This window comes from Suricata suricatta, chromosome 10 (assembly GCF_006229205.1).
Source record: "Suricata suricatta isolate VVHF042 chromosome 10, meerkat_22Aug2017_6uvM2_HiC, whole genome shotgun sequence".
Lineage (NCBI taxonomy): Eukaryota > Metazoa > Chordata > Mammalia > Carnivora > Herpestidae > Suricata > Suricata suricatta.
Genome location: NC_043709.1, coordinates 100,926,307 through 100,943,223, shown reverse-complemented (window position 1 = coordinate 100,943,223; position 16,917 = coordinate 100,926,307). Strand labels below are relative to the sequence as shown.

Here is a 16,917-nt window from a genome sequence, read left to right as displayed (position 1 = left end):
GCACGCGCTCGTCATTGCTTTTACAATTATAATAGAAATATTCCGAAGCAGCCGTCTGGGTTGATTAAAGCCAGGGAAGCAGAGGGGAGGAGAGAAGTGAATCAGACCATCTCTGAAGAGCCATAGCTTCCGGGATCTTTTTCCAACAAGAAAATTCAAGGAATTGCCCTCTGCATCCCCCTAGTCTGGGTGGTGAATCTATTTCTTTACCGTGTAGGTGGCTGCTTCAGCCTTGAGATAGATGGGCAGCAAGAAGAGAGGTCCCAGGGCTCCCGAATTACAACTTCTGGGTCGCTTCTCCCTTTGCTCTGGTGCTGATGTTGCTTAAACTGAGCAATTAGAGCTGTGGGTTGCTGCCGGGAGCTCCTGACATGTGTGACCCATCCTGCCCTGGGTGGGGGCTGCTGCTGGCCTGTAGCATCAGGCTGGGGAGGGAATAGCCTGCACGCAGACTTCTATTCTGTGCATTGTTTCTCAGGCCAGCTTCTGGTTGATGGAAGGGGCAGGGCCTTCGTGTCTCACAACTTCAGGGGACATGCTTCCCAGAGAACACAGTGTAACTGTCTCCCCCCACCCCCCCCCGCACCCGGAGTTGAGGGGTGGCAGCCTTCCCTGGAAGGGGCGTAGCCTGGGGCATCCCTAATTAGTTACTAAACTCTACTGGTTCCTTGGTCCTATGGTCTTTATTCTCAGTTTTGGTGCCTGATGATGTCAGTAGAAATGCATATATATGTATATATATGTACATATACATATATATAATATTTTTTTTCATTGCTTATTTATTTTTGAGAGAGAGACAGAGTGTGAGCAGGGGAGGGTCAGAGAGAGAGGGAGACACAGAATCTGAAGCAGGCTCCAGGCTCTAAGCTGTCAACACAGAGCCTGACACGGGGCTCAAACTCATGAACTGCAAGATCATGACCTGAGCCAAGTTGAACACCTAGCCAACTATCAAGGTGCTACCATACATATATTTTTAAATGTTTATTTATTTATTTTGAGAGAGAGAGCATGAGCCTGTGCAAGTGGTGGTGAGGGAGGGGGAATGCTGCGAAGAGAGAGAGAGAGAGAGAGAGAGAGAGAGAGAGAGAGAATGAATGAATGAATGAGAATCCCAAACAGGCTCTGAGCTGTCAGTGCAGACATAGGGCTCGATGTTATGAATGGTGGGATCATGACCTGAGTCAAAATCAAGAGTCAGATGCTTAACCGATAGAGCCACTCACATGTCCCCAGAATGTATACATTAAAGAGAATAAAAATAATCAAGACTAGCTTGTCCCCTGACCATACTTGGTTTCAGAATACATTTGGAAACGATCACTTAGTACACAAGTATTTGTTGAGTCTGGTGTGTACCTAGCAGTGTGCAGAGTCACTGAGAGGGGACTGGAGTTGGGGAGAGGCGTGGGGAGGGACTCCGTGGTTCTCAGTGGTGGGCCGCTCCCTTCATTCAGTCTGTGGTTGTGGTGTGGGCTTGTGTTGCTGGGTCCTGGGAGATGGGTGCTCTAGCTCCAGCTTTGTTGGAATTTCTGAGGTTGTCTGGGTGGGGCAAGGAGTCATTTTAATGTGGAAACTCAGGGGGTCACATTCAGAAATGGAATCTGGGTGTGCCCAACACAGCTCTTGATTCACTTTCCGGATGGCTGGTGGATTTGAGGGTGTGGACTGGGAGCTTCCGGCCCCACCGGAGGAGGGGCTGGTGCTATGCAGGGTGGCCGGCACTCCCTTTCTGAGCTCCCCAGGTCAGCACTCTCAGTGAGTCTCCTACCTCCAGCCGGGCCTCGGGCCCGCTGTGACTACGTGCTACAGCTGGGCCCGCAGAGCTTAAAATAGCAGTATGAGCTGGCTGCTTCGCATGTGGGGAGCCCGCCGGAGGCATGACGGGGCAGCCGCATGGAGTTGGGGCTCCGCTGGCTCTAACCACTGGAGTGGGGAGTATGCTTTGAGGGTTTCTTCTAGGCTCAGGGCTGGGGGAAGTGAGGGTGGTGTGGTTGGGGGCTCAGGGGTGGGTGGGGGCAGAGGGGAAGCAAAGGGCTTGTCTTTCTGAAGACCTTTTAAAGGATTGCCTTGAACCTGACTCCAGAGTTGAGCTCAGAGGCCTTCAGCTTGGTGTCCTGTCTGGTCGTAGCCTTGGACCTTGGTACTGCCCAGAGTTAGCCATGTAGGGTCCCATTCCAGCCTAAATGAAGAGAGAAAATAAGGCACGGGGTGGGGGTGGTAGTGGAGGGTGCTGCTGGGCCAGGTCAGTGGCAGAACATAGGTATCTTGAGTCCCAGTCAGGTGGGCGCTAACCACTGGGCTCCCTCACTCCCCAGTTGCTTCCTTTTGGGAAGCCAAAATAGCACCTGGAAGATTCAGCAGGGGTGTCCTCTAGGCATTCGTTCATCCAGCAAGTGCTTACTGAGTACCTGCCACAGGGAAAGCTCTGTTCTGGGCTGTAGAGAGTCAGCAAGGAACAAACAAAGCAAATCTCTGGCCGCAAGAGGCTTTCTTCTGGTGAGGGAGGGAGATCATAGACAATCAATTAACAAAAAAGCAAAGGCATACCTTGTGTTAGTGTGCTGTCCTTTATTGCGCTTTGCAGACATTGCATAGTTTATAAACTGAAGGTTTGTGACAACCCTATGTCCAGTGAGTCTGTGGGTGCCATTTTTCCAACAGCATTTCCATACTTTGGTCTCTGTGTCGTTTTTGTAGTTCTTGCAATATTTCAGACTTTTCATTATTACATTTGTTATGGTGATCTGTGATCAGTGATCACAACTCACTGAAGGCTCAGATGATAGCATTTTTTAGCAATAAAATACTTTAAAATTATGGGTATGTACTTTTTTTTAAAGTTATAATGCTGTTGCATACTTTCTAGACTATAGTAGTTTAAACATAACTTTTAAGTGCTCTGAGAAACCCCAAAATTCAGTTGGCTTGCTTTATTCCAATACTTGCATTCTTTTGTGATATTCACTTAATTGCGATATTTGCTTTATTAGAGTGGTCTGGAGCTGAACTCGCAGTATCTCTGAGGTCTGCCTGTAAACTATATTGTATGTTGGGGATGAGTGCTATGGAGAAAGCTGAGCAGGTGGCAGAGATTGAGTGTGCTGGGGGAGGAACAGTTTTGCATGGGATGGTCAGGGAAGGTCGCATTGAGTAGGTGGCATTGACACAAAGGTGTGAAGGAGATGAGAGAGCTGGCCATGCAGAGATCTAGAGGAAGAATGTTCCAGTCGAGGGAACAGCCAGCATAAAACCTCTGCTGGAAGAAACAGCAAGATGGACAGTATGGCTGGTGTGGGCAGAGTGAGTGGTGTGTGTGTGAGCTTTGTCTTTTACTCTGAGAGAGAAGGGAAGCCGTTAGAAGGTTCTGAGCAGGGTGGTAACCTGGTCTAACGTACACGACAGGGTCCCCGTAGTCCAGGAGCTAATTTTCCCGGGCTTCCTCTGGTTATTAGGTCACCTGTGGGGCACCCCAGGAGACCAGACAGAGGGCTGCATCATGCCTTCTCCAGGACTGGTCTGACCTCCATTCCTGCTCCCACACCTTAACTGTGAGACTTCTTCTCCCGGGGAGGAGGACAGGATGATGCCAGGCTTCTTCTCCTTGCTGTGGAATTTCTTCTGGAGGGAAGGGAGCTAGGCCATTACAGTGGTTTGCTGGAGTCTATGGGTACTCACTCTCAAGAGCCTATCAGTAAATAATCGGGAAATTTGTCAGCTGTTTGTTAAGCCATTGGTAGCCTGAAATTGGCCATGGTGGGAGTATCTACACTGTAGAAACTGGCAAGCACTACAAATCATGGCTTTTCCCCCTGGAGGGCTGGTTGTTAAGCATTTACCAGCCCACCACTGGCTTATTATCTCTACTATGTGTGGACTGTGGCTTGGAGGACAGGGCCTCTGTTTGCTTTCCTTTGGCAAAGCACATACGTGTGTTCCTACCGTGTGAGGTCCTGGTGCCACAATGTGGGGCTTCTCTGTCACTCCTGGCTGGGTAATCCTGATGCATGAGTGCACTCATCTTCTGCCTTCCCTTTCCTTCGCCTCCCTCTGTGCATGTAGCACGCCATGTGCATGCCTCAGTAGGGGTCTGCTTTTTGCCTAAAAGCTGACTCCAGTGCTGGGACCAGGTAAAACCACTTGGTGTAAGGATAGATCTTTGGTTTAGAAGGCAGGAGACATAGGTTCAGTCCCAACTCAGTTTCTAACAAGCTTAAAAAAATTTTTTTTAATGTTCATTTATTGTTGAGAGAGAGAGCGAGAGAGCACATGCAAGTTGGGGAGGGGCAGAGAGGGAGGGAGACACAGAATCCTAAACAGTCTCCAGGCTCTGAACCGTCAGCACAGTGCTCAATGCAGGGCTTAAGCTCATGAACCATGAGATCATGACCTGATGTGAAGTCAGACGCTTAACCAACTGAGCTGCCCAGGCGCCCCTGCCCCTAACTAGCTTAGACAAGCCCTCTCCTCTCTGGTGCTTAGTTTCCTTGTTTATATATTGAGATGATGTCCCTGCCCATTTTCTTGTAGGAGTGTGGTGACCATCACGGACACTTGTAAGTACAAAGCCCCTTGAACAGTCAGAGTCACATGTCTTTGCTCATGGTGTTCGGGTGTCTTGGACCCCTGTCCTCTGCCCTCCTTCGGTGAAGATGAGAGCTCAGCATGCATCCCATCCTCTTCCAGGATGGCTTCACAGATAGGCCACGCCTCCCCGGGCAGGTCTCCTGAGCACGCTGTGTGTACCACCCGCTCTGGCACGTGCGCGTGGGCTTCTGTCACCTGCTGCCTTTTCATTTTTTGCTTTTCTCCCAACAGGACCTTTAGCTCATAAGGTCTGATGCTCCTCAGTAACACCCATGGTGGTGAGCCCAGGAAATCTCCAGTAATCAGTGACCTGGTCACGCAGGTCACACCGACAGTAGGTGTCAGACCTGACTGACTCCCTGCGGCAGGAGTGTTTGTCTTGTGCTCTCTCTTCTGGGGCAGACAGAGGGCTGAATGGTCGAGTGTGCGTTCATGGAAGGATCAGGGATAAGCCAGGTTGGATGCTGGTCAGGCTCAGGCTTGGGGGTGGAGGGAGAGAAGGGCAGTGCCAGTGCTCGGTGCCTGTCCCCGCTGTGTCCGGCCGAGGCTGCAGGCTGGCATTTCCTCTGGCAGCGGTGTGGGGGAGGGGAAGAGCAGGTGTGCCCTGGCATTTGGCCTGACTGGGATATAGAAGCGCCCCTTGGGGCCAGAGCTTGGGGGATGAATGACACGCAGCTACCCAGGCACATCAGGCCTCACGGAGCACAGCCACATTGAGCTCCAGGCTGGACATCTGAGTTCTCTGGTGGTTCAGAAGATGGCCAGGTCTGGTGGGTGACCCCAGAAAGTGCCTCCAGAAGGGAGGACAGATGCCAGTGATTAGCAAGGGGAGCACCTACCAGAAAGGCTGAGGGCAGAGGCAGGTGTGTCCAATACATGGGTTGAGGTGAGTACATATGGTGAATGTGGGGGTGAGGTTTGGGGGCCATGTGGGTTGCATGAGGGATTCAGTCAGGTTTTTTTCAGATTTCTTACGTGTCCACCACACATCCGACTGGTTGCTGCAAGAGGCACACAGGTGAGTTCATCCCCTCAGATCTTCCTGTCATCTGGTAGGAAGACATTTATGCAAACAGCTATGATATAAGGCAGAGTGAACTTAGTGCCCCAAGGAGAGGTTAAGAGGGCCTTTTAGTTTTGGAGGATCCTTATGATCAGAGTTTTCTTCCAGAGGCTGTGGCATTTAAGGGGAGTCTGGAACCATTTACCAATGACAAAGATGGGTGTGGGGAGCCCTCACAGGTGGAAGGCAGTGCATAAAATCGAGTATGGAGGCGGGGAGGTGGGGATGTGTCCAGAGAACAGCGAGGAACTCCGACTGCTGGGGACACTTGGCACAGGTCAGGGACTCATGGGAAATAAGGCCCACAAAGGACAGTCTTGAATTCCAAGCTTGAGTGTTGGTGTTAAACCCCCAGTGAATAAAGCTGGTGAAGCTTTTGAGCTGGTGAGAGGGGCAGTGTGGCCTCTCAGAGCCCTGTCTCTAGACAGTGGTGGTGGCAGCCTGTGGTGGGGGGGGGTTTAGGAGGAGGACTGGAGGCAGTAAGGAGACTGTGCAGGTGGGAGGCAGAGTGGGGCTGGCAGTCTTAAGGAAGGGAGGCTGTGACAGGGACCGTGTGTGCATGCCATGTGCAGTCTAGCTTGTGTTGGGCACATCTGGGTCAGGAGAACATGGTTGGGTACGCGTCATGTAAGATTGGGTTACAACAGCACCATGGAACAATCTGGGAGGCTTTGGAAGAGCACTGTAGGACCCTGAGAGTTTTGGAAGCCCAAATAGCAGACTAATGGGTGTGGTTGGTGACCTTTTTCATCTTAACTACTGTGAGATGAGAAGGATGCCTCTAGGTTTGGGATGGATGCTACTTCGAGGCCCCCTCTGCTGGAGATACCTTGGCTGACTTAGCTGCATGGATGCGGGTATGCCTGAGGAGGCAGAGGGAAGAAAGATGCAGTGGGATTTGGGCTGGTGCTGCTGCTGCTGCACTTGACTGAATGGCTGGTGCAAGTTCAGAGACCACGAGTGGTTTCATGCACCATGACACCTATAAATCCTTCACCAGCCAACGTCTACCCAGTAGGGGTGCCCAAATATGTCTCCCCTCCATTCACCCACACAAGTGCGGGCTCCTTTCCTGTGAGCCAGTGGAACCTAGGGCACTGTTTTGCCTCCATCTTCTTTAGAGTGTCCCCCAGCACTAGTCATGTGCTGCTTTTCCCTACAGGGGTTCCAGGCTCAGTGGAGGCACAGAGGGAAGAGGGGAGGCAGCAGCTCCTGCATCAGTGGAAGGGTCCCAGCTGCAGGGGCTGGCTTCGCAGGCAGGCTAGATGCTGGGTCAGAGAGCACTGTCCCAGCCGGCAAGTCAGTGCCCTCCATGGAGTGGCTTAGGAATATTGGATTTGCTGGGTCAGTAAATTTCCACTGGTGCATGGCAATAAACCTTGGGCTCCATCACACGTCCCTGTGCCTGGCGGTCTGGCCTTATCTCATCCTCCCTGAAGCCACCTGCCTTCTTTGATAAGTACTAATAACAAATCCTTTCTTTCTCTCTGTCTCCCTGGAGTGAATGGGTCAGTGTGTACGCATCTGTGGGTCCGGGTACATCTGTCCAGGACAATGCCTTGAACCCCAGGCCCTTCAGGGGATCCAACAAGCATGCTGATTGGGCTTGGGATGAAAGATGGTGCTGGTTTAGAACTTTCTTGGGGAAAAAGGGCCAAGAGGTAGGCATTGCACAGGGTGGGCCACCAGCCTATGCTTCTAGGGCTGCTCCCTCTCGCTCTGTAAACAGCCTCAAAGAAAAGACTGTTGTCCTTTCTAAGTGTCCATTCCTGCTCTTTGCCTAAAGTCTCTCCTGCTGTAAGCCAGGGTGCATTAAAAAAATTTTTTTTTGATGTTTATTCATTACTGAGACAGAGAGAAACAGAGCATTAATGGGGGAGGCACAGAGATAGAGGAAAACACAGAATCTGAAGCAGGTTCCAGGCTCTGAGCTGTCAGCACAGAGCCCGAGGCGGGGCTCGAACCCACAAACCGTGAGATCATGACCTGAGCCGAAGTCGGACTGACGCTTAACTGACTGAGCCACCCAGGTACCCCAGGGCGCATTTTTCTGAAGAGAGACTATCCCTGGCTCATAAGCCCCTCGAAGACCCTCACTGTTCACTCGCAAGTTTGGTGGTATTTAAGAGCACCTGTGTGTTTAAGAGCACAGTGTGCAAGACAGTGTGCCAAGGGCTGGCCTGCAAAGGTGATGGACACAGCCCGTGCTCTCAAGGAGCGCAATCTTGGGGGCAGGGAGGGTGGCGAATGGGCAATGCTGTGCTGGGATGGGCTCTGGAGCTCCAAGGAAGGGCCCTGGACTTCAGGAGGAGACCACACGGATGCCACCTGGGCTGTGAAAGTTAGCCAGTCAGAGGCATGTAAAAAGGGAGTTCCAGGTAGAGGAAGCGGTGACTTTGATACGTGTTCATCTTGGTGGGAGTGTAGGCGGAGGAGGGTGTGGGGGATGGGGTCCACAAGAGGAATAGGGGAAAGAGGAGGTGGGGAAACACCTATGCAGGTTTGTAATTGGCATCCAGGGTCATCTCTGCTCCAGCCCCACCTCGGTCCCGCACGCACTTTCTGCAAAGCTTCGTTTTGGCTGGCCATGTGGACGTGTCCTTGCCTGATGTCCTGGGCATTCTTCTGTCCTCTGGCTTCGCATAGCCATCCCCCTCTCAGCACTCCCTTCCTCCTGCCCTCTGCCTGTCCAGTCCCGCCCATCTTCCCATTTCACAGGTGGGAATTTCAAGCCTGCAAGTCTGGAGAGTGCCTTTAACCACCTAGTCCAAGTTCCTTGTTTTGTAGTTGAGGAACTAGAGATCACATAGGTAACTAGTATCCTGAGGTTTTATTTCTTAGGCGGCCCAAGGTGGCCCTTCCTAATGACACTGGCTTGTCCGGTGCACACCTGCCTTGAGCCCCCAAGCCCCTGCTGCTGGTCAGGTGTTGTGCTGAGTACACAGCAGTGAGGAAAACAGACCCAGTCCTGCTGCTTTCAGGTGCATAGTCAAATAGGAGAGTGAGACAGAGAATGTCCCTCAAGTAAATGTGTACTTTATTTTTTTTAATTTTAAATTTTATTTATTTTTGAGAGAGAGAGACAGAGAGTCACAGAGACACAAAGAGAGACAGAGTGTGAATGGGGGAGGGGCAGAGAGAGAGAGACACACACTGAATATGAAGCAGACTCCAGGCTCTGAGCTGTCAGCAAAGAGCCCAATATGGGTCTTAAACTCACAGACCGTGGGATCATGACTCCAGAGTTGGACGTTTAACCGACTGAGCCCCCCAGGCACCCTGTCAATGTGTACTTTCATGCTGGGCTGAGTGTTAGGCAGGAAGAGGTGGTCCCAAGGCTGTATTGTTGATGGGCAGAGGCGCTTCCATGTGGCCCGTGGGGGCAGCCAGCAAACCAGAAGAAACTCTTTTGAAGAATTTGCGAGAGTTCAGGGGTGCATAAAACTAAGTCAGGCAGTGGGTTGAGCAAGAGCATTCCAGGCAGAGGGAACAGCATGGGGAGAGGCTCTGAGGAGAGAGCAAGTTCGGGTGGAGGGGGAGACGGGGTTCGATGGCTGGGGCATAATGAGCAAGAGAAGATTACTTACTTGCACTTGGTGTTGGACAGGTAGGCTGGGGCCAGGGGTGCCAGACCTCTGGGTGTTTCAGAAATTTGGGTGGTAATATTGAAGTAGAGTAGTGTGTACGTGCATGTGCATACACATACACACGTGTGAGTGTGCATGCGCACACACACACACACACACACACACACACACACACACACAGTCCTAATTTCAGGAAAATGGGAAGCCTCTGGAGGAATTAAAGTAGGGGAGCACCACGAGTGAGAAGACGGTGTTGGTGCCCCAGGAAGAGGACCCGGGGCTGAGGTGGGAACAGGAGCTCATCCTGGGCTGAGGCAGGAGCCCAGGTGAGACATGGTGTAGGATGGACCAGGGCAGTGCCTGTGGAGACAGAAGAAGGCGGCGGCTCATCAGATGGAGCTTGTGTTCGATTGAAGGTGGGAGCAAGTGGCAGTGCCAATGAGGAGTCAAGGGTGAGTGTCGGGCTCCTGGCATAAGGAATGGATGGGGTGAGTGTTAGGCCGTTTATTGAGAAGGGGAGGGTACAGCCAGGGGAGCCCGGCTAGGGCAAGGTCAGTGCCTGTGGGGCATGCGAAATTGGAGCTGCCTGTGAGGCAGCAGGTGGGACTGCCAAACAGGAGCTGGGTATGTGCACCTGGGGCTCAGGAGACGGGGCAGGGCCAGGTAAACATTTAGGTGACGTTGGCAGGTGGATGGCACTGCGACAGATGGGATGGCCAAACGCAGGCATGTTGGGCCCAGGACAAGGGGGCCCGGCACTGAGGGCCTGAGGACGAGGGACTGCCAGTGCTCACTCTTAGAATTTGAGCCACAGAACATTTTGTATTGATAACCGTTGTATCTTTGTTCAACTGCATTGTATTTAGATGGGGACTGGGACCATATTTACTATAATAGTTATGTTGATAATGTTAATAGCGCCTCAATTCCTTTGAATGTCTCTGTTTCAGACATTGTGCTGTGTGCATTACGGTTTTAAACTTTAATCTCTAGTTTCTTTTTTTAAAATTTTTAATATTTATTTTACTTTTATTTTTGAGAGAGGGAGACACAGAGTGTGAGCAGGACAGGGGCAGAGAGAGAGGGAAACACAGAATCTGAAGCAGGTTCCAGACTCTGAGCTGTCAACACAGAGCCCAATGTGGGGCTCAAACTCATGAACCATGAGATCATGACCTGTGCTGAACTCAGACACTTAACTGACAGAGCCACCCAGGCACCCCTACTCCCTAGCTTCTTACTGCCTGGGAAGGTGTGTATTATCATTTCCATTTTGTGGTTGGGGAAACTGAGATACATGTGGGTAAGTGGTCATTCTAGGTTTCACCGCAGTTCTAGAATAACCTGCCCCAGAAGGGGTTTGGATGCAGGTCCATCTAGTCCCAAAGCCCAGAGCATTTCCATAACATCATTTGCTAGAACTCTGTTCTCTGTGGTTGGGTCGGGCGGTGGGAGTGGGCAAGGGTTATTGACGGCATCTGAGCCCTCATTTCTCGAAGAACTGGGCCCCTCTGGTCCTCGGTCACAAGGGCATGTGGCATGTGTTGAGTGGTGCTGCTTTTCTGATGACCCATACATACCCTTCACCTGGCTCTTCATGAAATAGAAGCCTTATTTCCAGCACTCCTGACTGGGTCACGAGTGGTCTGGGTGGTCTATAGCTGTGACCGGTTTTCTCGGAACTAACTACTCACAGTGTCACCACACGTGCTCTGACCAGTGTGCTCACCTCTCACTGGGGGAGTGTGGATGCAGAGCTGAGGGTCTCTTCACAGTCATGGCTTCTCAGTAGCCAGAGTGGCTTCTGACAGGGGCCGATCATGGCCAGCGCTTGAGCTTTGAGATGTGACCGCAGCACTAGGGAGCCTGCACGAGTTCACTAGGGGCTCAGTGGAGGCAGATGTGCATTGTCCTTAGAGCACCTCTAAAAGGCCCTCTGTTATCACCCTGGATGGGGAGGGTTCCACAGGCAGCTTGGCCTCTGTCTTGTTCCTGTCAGTCTTCCCTGTGTTCCACTTCCTGCTTCTCCTGAGTCTTCCTTCAAAATGGCTCTCAGATCCATAAGTTTATTTGTCTGTTTCCTCATCCATCCCATGCTGCTCTATGTTTTGGGAATATTGCTCTGAACAAAACAGTTGACCTTGTGGCCTTTACCCCGTGTTATCTGTAATTGGGAATTTTACATTTCCTGAGTTCCCTCATCAGGTTCTGATGGCCTCAGATAGCCTGCTTTCCAGGAACAATTCCATAGATTTCTGGCTTGTGTCCCACTCTCTGGTTAATGAACTTGGGGCTCTCAGGCTATCCTTAGAGAGAACCCAGGACTTAGACATGGTGGTCTTCCTTTCCCCTCTACCTACCAACAAATTCTGAGTCCCCGCCCTGTGGTGGTCACTGTGACGGACCCTGGGGGTGATGGAATGGTGCAGACCCAGACCCTGCCTCCTTGGGGAAGCCCGGTGGCCAGAGCAGAGGCATGCGGACAAACTGTCATTGCAGGCTGAACAAACAACTGGGGGCTCAAAGGAGGGAGGAACAAACCTCTTCCCAGAGAGTGAGGTACCTGGACCACCCTTGGTAGACTGTCCAGAGCAATCCTGTCTAACTGTGAACCTGGTCACTACAGCCAAGCCCTGTTTGTTTTCCTTACTAGTCTCAGAAACTTAACACATAAAAACCAGAACTACCTTCAGTTCTTTTTGACAATTACCTTTTTACTGGCATTGTTACCATCCTCCTAAATCCTGGCCAAGTATGGTAACACGTGACCTTGTAGCTGTTTAATTTCCATGGCAAAGAGGAGACCTGCTCCTGCCTCTGGACCCTCCTAACCATTCCTTGCCTGCTGAGCCTTCAGGCAAACCTCGCGGGACATTGCTTCCCTCCTAGGGACCTCCTCAGCCTTCTTTTCTTTTGGCACCATGGGTAAATGGTTTGCTTAGCAATTAAAGCATTTTCTATATTGCTTAGAAAGATACCAATGTTGGAGTTTAAAAACTGGGATGACATAAGGCTCCTTTCTACATTGGTGGCCCTTCTCACACGTTCCCTAAGATAGCAAGTGCCACCTCGTGTCTACCCTAAATTGTCAATGAGGTTGCCCTGTTTGAAGCTTGGAGGTACAGGATACCTCATGAGCTGCACACGGTGCCAAATACAGAAATATTCAGCTTAGGTCAGGAAGGGGATCTGTGTTGGCCCATCAGCTCTGATTGTGTGTGGGCGAGTGAGAGACCAAAGCTGGGCTCTGTGTCACTGCAAGCCTGAGAAACTCGGAAAGAGGCAGAGAGAGCTTGGCATTGACTCGGAGCCCACATCTCCCCAGTTGCCAGTCAGTGGAGATGTTGCATGTTGATTTCATGTATTCACTTCTCTTTTTCCCCTCTGGGAATTCTGCACTTGCTTCACTTTTTTTCTTTTTTTTTTTTTTGGTCATTAAAAAAAAAGGCATGGCAAGGCAGCTCTGCCTTGTTCACATGCTCCGAGATCCTCAAGGGCAGGCTGTATCTTCCGGCTCTCCTGAGCATGGTGAGTGGTTGAGTGGATCAGGGGGTGGGCAGGAGACAGTGTCTCAGACCACCTTTGATCTCTGGTGGTTACTTATGTACCCCAATATTAAGAAATCAGGACAGCCATAGCAGCTGATCTTCTCCCTTCTCCACGCTGCTGCCAGACCCAGCTTCCTAGGGCACCAGTTTTGTCATGTGCCTCCACTGCTTGGGAAGCTCCAGGATGAAGTCCAAACTTTTCCTGTGTCATGCAAGGCCGTGCACAGTAGCTCACTTTGACTCTCAGGCACATTCTCCTGCTCCAGGCAGGCCTGTCTCCTCTCTGCCCCCTCCATGTACCATACCCATGCCTTCCCACCCAGGAAGCCCTCCCACCTCCTCTTTCCCTGTCCATACCTGCTCCAGGGGGCATAAGGGACAGCTCTTCACTGGTTCTGTCATGGAATGTGCTATATCCCTCTGCTTTGGGCTTCTCTAGGTACGGTCTTGGAGTGGGTGCAGAAGGCTTTTTATTTCCCCCTCTTGAGGTCCTTTTATCTAATGACCTCTCATCAGGACATGCAATTTCAGGTTGCCTGTTGTGCTTTTAAGTTCTGTGTCTTAGACTGGAAGATTCCCAAGGGTGGGAACTTGGGTTTAGAGCTCAAGAGAGTAAAGAAATAGGCTTTGAAATCATACAGTTTCCTCATCTATAAAATGGGGATAATAATCCCTATTCTGTAGGGTTGTCATGAAGATTCGGTGAGTTATGGTGTGTGAAGCTGGGTGCCTGGGAAATAATGAGCACTTAGGAATCTCGGTTGCTCTTATTATTCTCATAATGGCTGAGCCAGGTGCCCTGAGGGGACATCATTGAACTTTGTTAATGGACCGAAGACCCAGATTTCAATGCCCTTCCCATAAGGGTGACCAGGAGTGACAGAACTGTTACTGGAAGCCTCCTCTTCTCTTACCTTGTCCTTCGCCCTGGCCCACCAGGAAATAGTTACTGGCCTAAATTCACTTAGAAATGAAGGTGAAGATCCAGGGACAATGCAGAAGCTATTCTCACTGAACAAGGTGTGAATCGATGGGAGAATTGAGAAGGTAGAGGGGCCAGCCTGGGAGGGCCCTGGCTGACACCATCTAATCTCTGTCTGAGACTAGTGATAACAAGCCCTTGCATCTGCTCAGTTTACTTACATCTGCCAGCTCACTTTATTCTTGCAACACCTCTTGAGGGGAGGCTCTATTAACCCCCATGTTAAAGAGGAGGAGATGGTAGCTCAGAAAGGCAAACTACCTTGTCCTTGATCACACAGCTCAAAACTGAGTTCAGAGTGAAAAACAGGTCTCCTGACCTGCAGTCCAGCTGGTAAATGATTTCTCCTGTGTCAAGAAGTAATGTTGTGAGAATGGAGTGGCAGCTGGGAGCCCGTGGGAGCCAGGCAGAACTGAAGAGGACAAAAGGCATTAGCCATTCTAGTCAGGTGGCAGTGGGTTCGGTCAGGAGCCAGCCAGACACCTGCCCCTCATCTGTAGAAAGCATCCAGGAGACGGCTGTGCCCAACCAGGAGACCTAGGTGCCATGGCTGTGATGCTCATTAGGTTTCACTGCTGGGCAGCCATCTTAGTGGGGAAGGGGCTTAGAATAGTAACACCACTCCAGGTCCCGTTAGAGAAGTGGGGTGCCAGCACTTCTCCAAACCAGTGAGGGTGCAGACTCAGCATGGGACCACCACAGCCAACCTGCGATGAGGATCTTCTGGCCCCTGTGGTTGGAATTAATGCCCCCTTCCCTCTGGGCCACAGCCAATTATGTTCTTGCCCATCGCCCTGGTGATTAATGTCCTTCTGTCTTCCTGACTAGATTGTGCGTGTGTGAAGGGCAGAGAGCAGCACAACTTATATATGCTTCCTCAAGGGCCATGCTCAGCCACACAGCAGGGTGGAATAAATGTCTAATGGGATCCAGGGTGGACATTTCACACTCCTACTCCCACGGAGGGGCAGGCATTCCTCTATCCAGCCATCCTTGTCTAGCGCCTCCTACAGGCCAAGGCCGGTGTTAGGCGCTAGGATACAGAGCCTAGTAACCACTTGGCCCTGCTCTCTGAGGCTCTCAGCACTCTCTTGCTGGGGGCAGAAAGAAGAGCTGGGCTCCTAGCTCCCCCGCCAGGTCTTCTAGTTTTCTTTGTTTGCCAGGTATGGTAGCCCCAGATCAGCAGTGCAGACTTCTGCACAAGCCCAGGAGACACAGGTGCAGTTTTTTACAGGGGGATGAAGGGCTCCTCCTGGATGTTCCCCAAGTCCCTCAGCTAGAGCATTCCTCGTGCTGTTTCCCTTGGCTAGCCCCTTTCGTGCCCTCCTCACGGGAGAGAGGACCCTCTCTGTGTCCAAGAGCACTCCTACGTCACCCTTGGCATAGGCAAGATTCAGACGGGCAAGGCAAGACCTTACTTCCGGCACCTACTCTTTTCAGCCCTGCTACGGTCCCAGCCAGCACCGCATCCCACCGGGGAACGCGGGGGCGGTGGGGGTTGGGGGGCCTCGCGCAGCTGCAGGAGCCTCGCGGAGCCGCGTGTGTGCTCGAGCTTGCGCGCGCGCGCGGAGGGGGCGGGGAGGGCGGCGCGCGCCCCGCGGAGGCCCCAAACGCCTTTCCCATACCTCGCGCCTCCCCTGCGGTCTCTTTTCCCTGCATGCCGTAGCCAGACCCACGTGTGCAAAGGCATGTGTGTGTGTGTAGCGGGGAGACCGTATGCCCCGGGTCGGACAGGCCCCCGTGTGCACGGGGGACAAGGGGGGGGCGGCGGCCAGCTCGAAAGTGGCCGCGCTTCTTTCCTTCTCCTGTCCTCCGCAGCCCTTTCCTCTGGTTTCCTTGGATCGTTAGTACCACCAGCCATTCTCTTTCTCTCGCCGCCCCCCTTTCTCCTGTATTAGAGACCAGCGCTTTCCGTTGAAGCTTCTGGTTTACCCCCAGCTCCAGAGCCCTTGACATTTAGCGAGGGCTCGCGGCGCACTTGTATAGGCACACAGCAGAACGCTAATCCTATTAAAGATAATGTGTCATTGGGGAGGGGGAGGCTGCCCGCCCCCCGGCAGGCCTACTGCTCATTGGTTGAATGCAAAGCAAGGGGCGGGGCCTAGGGCCCGGGGAGGGGGCTCCGGGCAATTTTGGAGTCAGGAGTCGGGGTTGGGATTTCGCAGGGAAAGCCCAGCAGCGGTGGCAGCTGCGGCGGATCCCTCGGCTCGGCCCGCCGCGCGCCCGGGCAGCCCAGGGCCGGCGAGCAGCTCCGCAAAGTCGCGGAGCGAGAGGAGGCGGAGCGCCCGCGAAGTGGTCGGGCTCGGCGCTGGGGCTGGGCAGGGAGAGGTGTGCCCGGGGACCTGGATCGTGGCGCCCTGGTGCCTCGCGTGGAGCGGCCGGTGCACCCGGGAGGCGAGCTGAGGCTCTGGAAAGAGAAATCAAATTGCAGCCTCCCCAAAGACGTTAAGTTACGCAGGCCAGCCAGTTCCCGGAGAGCGTTCGCGAGCGCGCGTAGAGCCGAGCCGCGCCGCACCGCAGAGCCTTCCCGGGCCAGCCGGCTGGGAGCGGGGCGCCGTCCGAGAGGCCGCGGCCCCTGAGCACGGGGTCTGGCCGGGAGTGCGCCCGGGTACAGAGAGGGGGCGTGCAGGGCTCCGCCAGCCCGCCCGCAGCCCGCGCCCGACTTGGGCGCCCCCTCCGTCCCACTCCGGGAGCGATGCCCCCCGCCCCTCGCGCCCCCCGGGAACGACGCGAACATGGAGAAGTCGAGTAGCGAGGATTCTTCGATCCATCGGAGTCCATCTTTGGACAGCAAGGATTCGGACTTTGCCAAGCCGTCCACCTCGGGCCGACCGTTCGGCCGCGGCTTCACAGCCGGCGCCTTCTACGGCACCGCGGGCTCGCGGGGCCAGAGCCGCGCCGAGGCTGGCGTTAAGACTGACAAGTACAATGCACCCAAAGGCAGCAAGTACGTGGTGTTTTACCTGGACCTGTCCTTTGTTTTTCTCCTAGAATTTAAGAAGTGCAACATGGCCAGGGGCTGCCTCTGCTGCTTGAAGTACATGATGTTCCTCTTTAATTTGATATTCTGGGTAAGTCCTCGCCTTTCTCTCTCCTTTGCCACCTCCCCTCTTCGTTGCTTATTCTAGCGTGATACCCTCTTCCTCC

At 52.8% G+C, this 16,917-nt stretch overlaps 1 protein-coding gene across 2 annotated transcripts in view; it reads left to right on the top strand.

Moving 5' to 3' along the window:
- The window catches only part of TSPAN9 (tetraspanin 9), a 193,634-nt gene that overhangs the window by 93,602 nt on the left and 83,115 nt on the right, over window positions 1–16,917 (top strand). The window contains exon 2 of one of the 2 annotated variants that reach the window (XM_029954674.1): window positions 16,762–16,841. In XM_029954674.1, the coding sequence (XP_029810534.1) occupies window positions 16,779–16,841 (63 nt within the window). In that variant the 5' untranslated portion in view covers window positions 16,762–16,778. Of the gene's footprint in view, window positions 1–15,918; window positions 16,842–16,917 lie in introns of those variants that run through there. The other variant, XM_029954673.1, reaches the window with a different exon arrangement.